This window comes from Galleria mellonella, unplaced genomic scaffold (assembly GCF_026898425.1).
Source record: "Galleria mellonella isolate WM207_F2 unplaced genomic scaffold, CSIRO_AGI_GalMel_v1 utg117, whole genome shotgun sequence".
Classification (NCBI taxonomy): domain Eukaryota; kingdom Metazoa; phylum Arthropoda; class Insecta; order Lepidoptera; family Pyralidae; genus Galleria; species Galleria mellonella.
The window spans coordinates 5,714,019-5,726,576 of record NW_026441980.1 but is presented as its reverse complement, the minus strand read 5'-3'; the positions used below and the strand labels follow the sequence as shown (position 1 = coordinate 5,726,576).

General features: G+C 32.1%; 1 protein-coding gene across 2 annotated transcripts; it reads left to right on the top strand.

Moving 5' to 3' along the window:
- The first annotated feature begins 181 nt into the window (after positions 1 to 181).
- On the top strand, positions 182 to 11,870 carry LOC113511789 (ceramide phosphoethanolamine synthase). 2 transcript variants are annotated; one of them, XM_052897740.1, is made up of 5 exons: positions 182 to 804; positions 2,645 to 2,849; positions 7,805 to 8,091; positions 9,977 to 10,169; positions 11,237 to 11,870. In XM_052897740.1, the coding sequence occupies exons 1-5, from the start codon at positions 363 to 365 to the stop codon at positions 11,661 to 11,663; spliced, it is 1,554 nt and encodes a 517-aa protein (XP_052753700.1). In that variant the 5' UTR covers positions 182 to 362; the 3' UTR covers positions 11,664 to 11,870. The 2 variants fall into 2 exon arrangements, with proteins under 2 accessions (XP_052753700.1, XP_052753709.1); XM_052897749.1 differs by lacking the exon at positions 182 to 804 and adding an exon at positions 1,945 to 2,179.
- The last annotated feature ends 688 nt before the right edge of the window (positions 11,871 to 12,558 follow it).

Genomic DNA, 12,558 nt, shown 5'->3' with positions numbered 1-12,558 from the left:
CGCCAGCGTATGCCGATAGCGCAAGCGAGGTTACCATTCCATTATCACCCATTAAAAAAAAATACTTTTCAAGTTAAAAAGTATTTTTTTAATGGAAACAGTCGAGTTATCAAACTTCTAATGTGTCAAATGTTCAAAATGTCAAAGTCAATTGACAGTAGCCATCACTCATCCATCTGTCAAATAGTATCTACGACGGATCCATAATAATTTTTCTAAATAAATGTAGTGAATGTGAAAGTAATAGCTCAGTTAACCAGTGTTTCACCTATTGTTTATATTTGTGTACCTATTAAATTAATCAAAGTTAAATGAAAATTTATATTATATTTATTCCAAGCAGCAAGTAGCTACTCTAAACAATGGAATCTGATATTATTAATTGGAGCAACAAAGAAGTGTTAGATTTATTACTTAGAGATAAATTATCAAGTTTTATTATAGATATTTGTAAAACTCATGACATAGATGGTCAGTGTCTATTATCATTAATTGATCGAGACTTTTATGAATATCCCTTTGATCAGTTAAAATTAGGTGAAAGAAAACGTTTTATACTCGTTGTAAAAAGATTACAGAAGAATAACCGTCAAGCTATGTTCGAACTAGGTCTTTGTGATGAACAGCTCTCAAATCCATCTACAAATATAAATTTCCTCGGTACCAATTTATCTCATTTGAGTTATAATCTCCATAATAAGATGTCAAGTGAATATTCTTACGACAGAAATTCCGAATGCTTCAACACAGACGTGAAAGCATCAAAACTGAAACCTGAAATATGGAAAACTGCTTTAGCACTAGGTATATTTTTCTTATTATTTTTTTATTACTTCAGTGAAACAGATTTGTGTATCTATGTGTTTTTATTTTTTACTTGGCATATTTAGTACATAATCTTGGCAAGTCTTTCTTAAAAACTGGTTATTTAAAAATAGACAGTAATAAATTATCAATTATCTCTATTTTCAGCTTATTCAGCTGTAAATTACATTATCATAGTACAAACTAGAATAAACTAAAAATAGAGATAAAATATAGAACAAAAATGTAAAATATTTTGTATTTACTTGTCATAAAAATATAAAAAAATGAGTACTGGTGTCAAGCTCTATAGGTATGGTAACTGGTCAAAAGGTTAAAAAGTCTACTAACATGGTTTACTAAATATGCCAAGTATAATACATATACCTAAACTAATAAATAACTAACCTATGGAATGTATGTTACATGTAACTGTAAATCTGTGAAAGTTTATGTGTTAGTGACTATCACAATTAAACAGCTGAATTTTATGATAGTAGAATTTGTATAAAATTTTGTATTTATTTTTTATTCTTTATTGACCACATAAAAAAATGTTTGGTTTAGTATTATCATAAGATATCCATTACATATACAAATTTTTTTTTGTATTAATTTATAGTAAAACTGTACAGTAACCATCTGAATTACTGTAATAGATAAATATAAAAATTATACAATCTACTTGTTTACTTAAATTTCATATAGTTGTTTACTTTGCCCTTACAGGGCAATCTTGAGAGTTTACCCCATAGTGACTAATACCCTGTAACAAAAAAAATGCATGCAATAAATATTAATAATTTATAATTGTTTACTGCATGTAATAAACAATTATAAATGAATTGTAATTGTTAATTGTTTTTTACAATTAATTAAACTTTTTTTTACACTTAATTTAGCTACATGTTCCATAATTTTGTTTACATAATTTATCAAATCCATATATGATTTTTTACTATCAGTGCTAGCATGAACATCTCTAATGAATGGGAATAAACTACTAGTCATTATTATCTATAGTAAGAGTACATACTAATGTATAATAGTGTACCAGTACTCTGTTTACTCATGCCCTGGGAATGTTGCCAAAAGATCTGTGTATGATCACACATAATCATGTCTATCTTAATCCAAGCTGTTTTACAATGTGGTATTTATTCAAGAGTTATAATTTCAATTTGGCATTTTAAGGACTAAAATCTGTATTAAGAAAATCTTATATACATAATAAATATAGTATATAAAACATAGCAAATATAAAAGAATGTAGAACAATGGACATGATAAAACATCAACTGATACAATTAATTTTAATGAGTGTGTTCTCTGCTATAGTTTTTTGTCACTATTAAGTATTAAGTCTATTTGTTATGTAAGTCAGTTTATACTATTTCATAACTAGAACAGTTATTAAAAGTAATATGCCATAATTATTACCTAATACTCACTGCCATTAAACAAATTAATACTGTACATATGTAAGATAACATATAAAATAAACTTGATGTCTATGTATTTTCAGTGAGCTTGGTTCTGAGGCACCATTTCTCTAAACGTATTTTTAACCTAATATTTAAATTTAATAATTTTTCAGAAAATTTTGGTATTTCTGGATAATACTTTCTTAATTGTCTTAATATTGGTAGAATTCTAAACAGTCACTCTCATTAAAATAAAAGATAATATAAAATACTTGCTAACCCTACAATATGCAATGTAAAATAAAGATGCAATTGTATTGTATATGTTCTACTTTGAGGGGCAGACATTAAAAAAATACCATTAATTTATAAGAATGTTGTATAGTATGTTTGATGTTACCTATTTTGTCTTTCAGGATATGTGTTTCTCGTAACATGGGTGACTGCTGTGGTAATGGTGATTGTTCATGACAAGGTGCCAGATATGAAAAAGTACCCCCCTCTCCCAGACTTATTTTTAGATAATGTACCACATATACCATGGGCCTTTGATATGTGTGAGATCACAGGGTCACTTCTTATGGCTATTTGGCTGGTTGTTTTGTTCTTCCACAAACACAGGTGAGCATTTTCTAGTAATTGGAGTAGGTAAAACAGCCATCTCTTATGTATATACCACCTAATAGGGCTGCTTTTTGCATAACTAGCTCAAATGTTTGTAAATACAAACTGGGTTTTTCAATTATGCAACTTTAATGACCATATACATGGTGTACATTATGTTTATGGACGATCATTACCTTTTGCCTCCAGGTGAGCCGTAAGCTTATCGGCCATTAAAGTTGTGAAACAAAACATCCAGTATATATTAAAATTGACGCTAGTTATGCAAAAAATAGTCACATAAGTGCTGGTATGGTCATATGAAATGGCAGTACCGACTTTAAATTGTATTTAGGCTTGGTTGAGATCCCTTTTAGCGATAAGGCTGGCCATTGTCCTTTGTTAAATTTTTTTATAATTAGTAAAACAACTTAGATTAATTGGAGTTGATAATAAAGAGCGTTTACTTATATGTGTTAAAAAGGCGGAAGTCACGTTTATTGCAACGCATTTACGTGACTTCAAAAGGAAGGCGAGCCTTATTCTCAATTTTGAATTGATTATTATATTTTTTCTTGCAATTGATAAGGTTTACTTCTTTATTAGTCCTCTATTAATTTAGCGAAAATTTACTAGTTCAATTCAAATATTTTAATCGCCGTTTTTTTGCGAAATATAATATTATTTATTTAAACATGTAGGTATACCGATATTTATGACATTTTTTAACTTAGATTAAAATGGGCCCCAGTGAAAATTAATTAACATTAGCACAATTTCTTTACTAATTGATTCTGATCTGTTAATCAATATAATATAAAATTTTTAATAACTTCATTATTATTTTATTTATTTATTTCTCTCACATAAACTTATAACTATATAGGTTGCAATTATATTAGGAAAATTAATAAATTCTCACAATGGCATATGTAACTCCATTTATATTCGGTCTATCTTCACTTAGCTTAACGTAAGAGACCCTTTAATATGACCCAATATAATATTAATTAATACCAAAAAAATATCTAACTTTTCTAAAAATGGAGGGTTAATGTTCATATTTATGAGACATAAAGAAAGATTTGTCATGACAGTATAAAAACAAATGTGTGGAAATTTATCTAACAATATTATTGGCGTATTGTTTATACATGCCATAGTAAATGAGATACATGACCTTATTGGTATTAGTAAACAACATCTGGGATATAGATAGCTACTTTTATTGCCAATATATACACTGTATATTTTTTTTTATGTTTTTACATCAGAAGTGTGGGAAGATAGAGAAAAAATGTACGATACAATAAATAATTATTTCTATACGTAAAGAGACATCATTTTACATATTGTTTTACAAAATAAACGAATAACAATAACAAAATAACACGGTAGTAAATAATTGCTATTAAAAAAAGAATCATTGAAATCGGTTCAAAATATCTGGACATCCGGATGAACCGTGATACTCCGAGAGAGACCTAAGCCGTAACTGGTATAGATATACCTACAAACTTTATAGTATGACATTTTCTGAAATTTATTTATGTATAACTACAATAACACTTTTCAAACAGAAATAAATGTATAATATAACATAAGGTTATTTACATAGGCGTATTTTAAAGAGTTCCGTGCTCACCCCAGGGTCAGGAGCGATTTTACGAATAGTTATCAGCAATATTTGGACCATTTTAATTATTTAGAACTTCATAGTTTGCTAACTTTAAATTCGATATTGGAGTTGATTCGGAAGCGCCATTTCTCTAAATGTATATTTACAATTTAAGTTTCCATTTCATGTTATAGCGAAATCTTGACGACGCAGCACCAGTGAAACATGATGAATGTACGTCAGTTATCCCATCGTGACGAATTCAAAAATTAATCACTATGGTTTCCAGGTGAATTGCGTGGAGATCGACCTGATAGGGTATATTGCTAGCAATGGAGCCTAATATTAACAAACCCTTCCCCCCTCATCGACAATGTTATCAAATAAAAAGGAAAAAGTAAACATTTATATCTTTATAAACAGATGATAACTAACTCTATTTTTAGTGATACATAGAAATTAAAAACAATTAGTGTTATGATAAAAATATTACACTTTTAGATTATTATTATTTTTTTATTCAAATTGGAATGCCAAATAAACTAATGGATTATCTGATTGATAGTAGTAAGGGTGTTTACAGACATGAAGAGTACTATGGACATAACAGATTACACTGTAAAACCGATAGTTTTTTTATGCATGAAAATATTATGCGTATCTGATACGTATAACATTTTCATGATACCCCGCCTGTACTAGTGGTTTAGGCTCGTGAGACCCCAGTAAGAAATGAAAGATGAGAATGAAATCTGGTTTGCCCATAGATACAAATTCATCAGGAATTAACTACGATTAGATAAATAAGTTTCAGGTTGCCCGCGTGGATGTTGACATAATAGGGTATATTTTTTTAATGAATGATAATGTAATGGTAACGTCATCTGCACTAACAGTATACGCTGGCGGAGCACCAGTGAGGGATGATAAATGAGAATAAAAGGACAGGTCAGTTAACCTATCGTGATGAATACATCTGGAATTTAGCATGAAGGGAAACCCCTGGGCTACGGGGAGGTCGATCTGATAAGGTGTATTGCTAGCAGTGAGACTGGTAGTGCGTATTATTAGCAATCTCTTCCCCCCAACAGGGTATATCCTAGCAATGGGGTCGCTAGTCCCCATTCCTAACAATTCTCTCCTCCCGCGAGGCTGACCCCTCACGCGTGATAGGTTAAAAAAATATACTTCATAAGTCACGCTATTATCACCACACCTTATTGTTATTTGCACGCAATGAAAGTAGGGTGGGAACAAAAGCGAAGTAATACACGTGTTAGATTAGATAACTGATTTTTTTGATGACGGTAATCTTATATATAATATTACTACCTGTACTATTATCTCTTGTATACAAGCTATTACCTGTCTCTTGCGTTGATGAAGTACCCATAGACAAATCCTAATATTATAAAAATGTGAGATTGTTTGCTTATTTGTTAATTCTTGATGTTTTACCAGCTCAATCAATTTTTTGGTGTACGAAAATACAAGGAATCAGCCATAATGGGTGATTCCTTGTATTTTCGTCACGATCATCCAACTGACATAGCTTCATCATCTATCCTTCCCTAGTAGAACGCGTTGTATATCAATAGTGGAAGCAGTGTTATCCGATTTTCATCTTCAAATGAAAAACTAGAGTACTTGTAGCTTAATAAACTTTATTACGAATATTGTTAATATAAACAAAGCATTTGTTCGCCTTTATTTAATCGTGTGCCACTCGCAACTCCACTCATACAGTCCATTGTTATATTTATTAAAACATCTGCTATGATAACAAACTCTTTACATTGCGAAATCTTGATTGAATTGAATTGAAATTGAGATAAATCAAGATAGACTTAACATATTGCTATAGTAATCTGAATATTAAAGTTATTTATTTGTTTAATTCTTTATTGCACTATAAAAAAAAATAAACAATGAGAAGTGAATAATTCAAGTGAAATATAGTTACATAAATACAGATTGAAATATACACATAAAGGTACAAAAGGCGGCCTTATCGCTCGGGCAATCTCTTACAGACAACCTGGTTAAAAGAGAACAGATAGAAGTAATATTTCATTAAAAAATTAATAAAATACAATGTACGCTACTATTGCTGCGTAAAAACGCATAAAACCATCGTTTGGAAATTACGACCCCATAGACAGATACAAAAAAATATTTTGTTATACATCTCTACCATCAGACAAAATAACTTACGTACGTTGCTTTACATAGATTCCGGATACAATTCTCGGTTGGATTAATTTATGAAGAGAAAATATTCTAAAAATTTGCTAAAAACATCACGCGAATAATGGATGCCCCTAACCGCTTACACTACCAAGATCGTCAATAAATAACAGATTCTAAATTAATATTGAACATTCATTTTTCATATTTGCTTTATAAATATTTTTTTTATTTTTGTTTTGTCTTTAACTCTATATTTAATAGGTACAAAAACAGAATGGCATATAAATAACAAAATTAGCACCTCGTTGTCTTTAAAGTAATTAAACAATGGTCATCTTGTAACAATTGTCTGTTAAAACAATTTTTTTTATTTTGTTATAAAAGTAGTTGAGAGTAAGTTGATAAAATATTATTTATATAGATAATTTGCGTTATGACAGAGTAAAAGGGCCTTTTAAGATGCCTACTGGCGCTTGTTTGCCAAATTTAACCAGCGATTTTCGTATTCTTTGATCAATTTAGAGTTCAGTGCAACCCGGTGTCGTAAATAAATGAGCCGAAACTAAAGTACGCCTCAAAATACAATGTGTAAATACTACATCTTTTCTTTATGAATGTTGTATATGGATGTTATAAGGGGCGACTAGAAAAATGGGCAGCTCGGTAATACGATGTTAATGACTGCTAATCATCATATCAGCCGTTAACTGTCCACTGTTGAACATAGAGCTCCCCCATACGAGTAGATTTACCAGTAGTTGCCACGTTTGGCAGGCGGGTTGGCAATCGCAGTTAGGGTTTTGATGGTATTTTAAGAGGGATGCTGTTGCCCATTCCTCGACCATTAAGTAAAGTAAGTCGCCTTTTACGATACCCCCTGAAAAGGAAGGGGTGATCCATTCTATGCTGATCATATGCATATGAATATTAAAAAAAAAGAAGTTAAATAAATTATCATCAAAATTGGTGAAGCGATAATCGAAAATGTAACGGGTTGAGAATTTCCCCCTTTAAAAATTCTATTGATAAATACGTTAGTTTCGTTCATAATTCAACTCTGTTTAGAAGTGGACGTCCACTTATTACGTAAGCTTTAAATGAGGTTGGGGTCCGGCAAATATGTTGGTCAACCAGAAATCACCTTCAATATATTTATATGTATCAGGTTCATAATTCTGCGGAGGTTCTTTGCGCTGGCGGGCACCGTGTTTCTGCTTCGGTGCTTCACGATGCTGATCACGTCGCTGTCGGTGCCGGGCTCACACTTGAAGTGTGAGCCACGGTCGTACCCGCCGGCCGACGACCTGACGGTGTGGGGCCGCCGTCTGCGGCAGGCCTACGACATCTGGAGCGGTGCCGGCATGTCCGTCCGGGGAGTGCGCACCTGCGGCGACTACATGTTCTCCGGTCACACGGTCGCGCTCACGCTACTCAATTTCTTCATCACAGAATGTGAGTACACTATGTATCCTTTAAATTTCTACTATTTCGCTTTATTGCTATGCCCCTGGCGCTTGACTCAAATCGACAATTTTATATTATACTTGATTTTTTAAATATTTCTAACTAATAAAGTATAAGTATTGTAATTTATTTTGCATTCTATCTCTTTTTTTTGTTACTATGTTGGTAGTAGACATTTAAATAAACGGAAAAAACAAACGTACAAATACAGGTATTCTGTTGGATAATTTTGACAGGGGCGGTACGGGTATGAAAATGTTTATCGGATACATCCGATTAGGGCGATTAAAAGGCTAACTGCTCCAAGTTCTCCATAAATAGTGAGTTCGATTCAGATCGACATTTAAACGCACTACTAGTAGTAGAAACTTAGTTGTTTTAAAATCAGATTTGGCAGTAAAATAAAATTCCTGTTATATCCGTTTTCTTATAGCTTGTACTGCATGTTGTAAATTCCATGTTTTGTACATTAAATATTTAAAAATGTTCAGGATTTTATGATATGGAGCACATACCATTTATTACTTTATTTTATATGTTAAGTAATATATGTATATATGTAATTTAATGAAAACAGTATTTATATTTATGGCATTCTGATATATTTATAAACATCAAACGTCCAAACGTCATCGGTTATTAATTACGTAGTAGAAGTAATTTATAATATAAGAATACGATTAATCTATAAGGAAGTTATGATTATGCAGCTGTCAACTCTACTATATAAGAAAGTATTGTGATGAGTAATACCTACCTATTATTAAAAATGTTGTTTCATAGTGCTTTGTTGGCTCACAAAGAAATGCTCATTATTTCATCACTATTTCCTAGAGATAAGAATGTAGGGCTAGATTTATACATTACCTACCAACTTGATGAAATCTCTGACCTGTTGACCGCCAGACCACCGCAATAACATGCGCACACTACATATTACGTTGCGTGATCTCAATCTGAGAGGAGAGAGTATTATATTCGTAGTATACTAACGAATATCGACTCGCTATTTTATTTATACATAATAATTCATACATTCGTACATTTTTATTAGTACAAATACTGTATTTGTAACTATGACAGGACTTTATCAATTATTAAATTATGATATACCTATTTACTTTTCATAACAATATAATCTGTTATCTATATTTTCGTAAATATTTTGAAAAGGAAACTTCAAGGTGTTTGTTTGCGTAGTGGCAATTTAAGTAGATTTTTTTTAATATTGTCATAATTTCAAAATTGTTAAATTGGAAAATATTTTTATAAAGACTATTTTTAAATAGGACTCCAGAATATTTATTCCGTAATAAAATTATTTAAGATAATTAAAGTTTTACCAAATTATAAGTAGTAATAGAGATATTTAAGCTACACTAAAGTCGTTAATTGTCGACCACGCGTGTATGAAAAGTATTGTAAATATCTGTAATAGAACATTTAGCTATTCGATTTTTAGCAGACTTAAAAAAGGTTTTCCATTTGATTATATACATATATATTTGTTACCTTATAACACCGTCAATTATAAATCGAATTGAAAAATTCTTTTTTTATCAGAAAGGATATATTTTCAGATTGGTATCATAGAAATTTTATCAAAATAAGTTCAGTAGGTAAGTTTGTAATTGAAATAACTAGTTTTGCTACAATTTAAGTTGACTTTTTACACAATATTAAATTATTAGTTTTGAACTAGACTGTATCTAACATTACGGAAATGGTCTCCACTCTTATATAGCAAATACAAATACAAAATACAAATAACTTTATTTTGTTTGTACCTCATTTATTATGTTAAGATTACATACAACAAAAAGTGCTTACAAAACCCCTAATTGATATTTCAAGGTTACATTGTTTGTTACAGACACGTCGCGTAACTTGTACCTACTCCACATCCTCACGTGGGTGATGAACATGTTCGGCATCTTCTTCATCCTGGCAGCTCACGAACACTACTCCATCGATGTGTTCATCGCCTTCTACATCACCTCGCGACTGTTCCTCTACTACCACACTCTGTCCAACAATCAAGCACTCATGCAAAATGACTCGTCGAGGTATTTAAAAAATATTAAAAATATTAATTGTTTTAACACTGCAAAATGTATTGTTTATAACATTATGAAATTCGTTATCGGATGTCTTGTGTATCCGGATATTTGGCAAGGCTAAAGTAAACTACTTGATGGATTAGACGTCGTTAGATTAATCTTATTTGTAAGAATGGTACACTACACTAACCTCCTACGAATATTATAAAATATTAAAGTTTATAAGGATGTTTGGATGATTAGATGTTTGTTATTCAATTACGCTTAAACGGTCCAACGGATTTATTACATAGATGGATCATGTCTTTTTTTTTATACCACTGAGGTGGCAAACAAGCTGATGGCAAGTGGTTACCCTAGCCTATGAACACCTGCAATACCAGAGGTATTACGCGTGCGTTGCCGACCCTGAAGAAACCTATTTACCCCCCTTTTGAAGAACACCATGCTTGCAGGTTACATCGGACACCTCATTTTATTATTATTCACAGGGGTTATAGTTTATTGTAGATTTTATCCGCTGACTCGGAATAGCAAACAAGTTAACGCGGCTTACAGTGGGAATATTCAGGGGCATTTTTCTAATGGATGATAATTGAATGTTAAGCCCGCCTACGCTAATGGTATACGCTGGCGGGGCAACAGTGAGGGATGATAGAAGAGATGAAAAGGCAGGTCAGTTAGCCCATCGTGATAAATACACCAGGAGTTCAGCACGAAGGTTGCCAGGGAGGACCATGTGGAAGTCGACCCGATAGGGTATATTGTTAGCAATGGGACTAGTAGTCCGCATTACTAACAATTCCTTCCCTCCATTCAGAGGCATTACTATAGGTGACTGTTGTTGTGGTGAAGATAGGGCTTGACTTACATACCTACATAATGCCGAGAACATTTCAACGTGACAGCGGCGAGCCTACTACCGACTGTGATTTTGTTTTTTAACGATGTTTATTGTCACCGGAGATCTAGCCGAAATTCTGATAGTAGTTAGCGCAACCATATCATTTTTACCCACAAAAAAAAACGCTGTATTAGAAAAAAATCTCTCTAAAACCGATTTCTAATTTCAGGACCCGTATTTGGTTTCCATTGCTGTCGTTTTTCGAATCGGAAGTGGATGGCATTGTACCCAATGAGTATGAAGGCCCCGTGATGATTATGAACAACTTGAAGCAATGGTGTATTCAACTCTTAACAGATGTCAGAGAATCCTCGATGGCCAAGATTGCCGGCACCAAGCTACAAGAAGGCGCCGCTATGGGCGAATACTCTGTCGTTAGACTTGTAGATGGTATTAAAAGGAATCTCAGTTTAGTGGAAGAGTTCAAACATTCCCGCGAACGACTGGTCACCCTAGACAAAAATATTCAAGCGTGCGTTTTAGACGACAATGCAGATGGTGAGCTGCGTCACAGAAACTTGGCAGAGATCGCAGGCGATTCCCTTTTGAAAGAATTCAGCAATCCTCCATCGCCAGTTACGAAAAAAAGTATATGAATGTACTAAATAAAGTTACTAGAATAGAGAGGCTGTTTTAGTAATATTCATTGTAATGAATATAGAGACCTGATGTTTACATTTCCATTATAGATTTTATATCATGTTATTCCATATTTATTTAACTATAAGTTAAATGTGTAATAGTAAATTAATGAGAAAGTTTATTTGCTCAAAATACATGAATAAATTTTCGCTTAAAATGTTTTTCAATTCTAAATAATTAAATTCTACGCAATCTTACTAACTGCCTGGATTGTAAGCTAGAATATCCTTTGCTATTAGAAACCGGGCAACAAATATTTGGGAACTGGAGCTAATATTTAAAAAAATATTCTGAATTGATTCGACTAAGAAATAAACAACACGTCTTTATTTGCACAAATGACGTACCTATCATTGCGTCGCGGTTACCATTATTTAAAGTATTTCAAAGTAATATATTTTCCTAAAATGTATGCTTGCGTCATAAATTTTGTTCTAGGTATGATAACAATATAGGTAAATAAGTAAAGACAACAACAGCAGTGGGACTTATTTCCACGCTTAGATTATAAAGTATATAGTAGGTACGTTATACTGTTTCAAAATATCCCTAATTTTGCATCCCATTCACTATTCAGACTTAAATTTGTACCATAAGTTATTACTTACTATTGTAAACGAATAACTAGATTTCGTTGTGTCCATTTACGAGGCCACACTGAAATAGAGGCCGCGTCTTTCGCAGTTTACGGTACGCTTATGTAACTATAGTAGGTTTGAATTGACTTACTCCGTCCTCATAAATAAAGGATAGTACCTTCACTAGGTTCGTTCCGTACCAACTTCTCATGAGAGTTGTCAAATAATTACATTACAAAACTGAGTAATATTTAATAATTTATATACAATT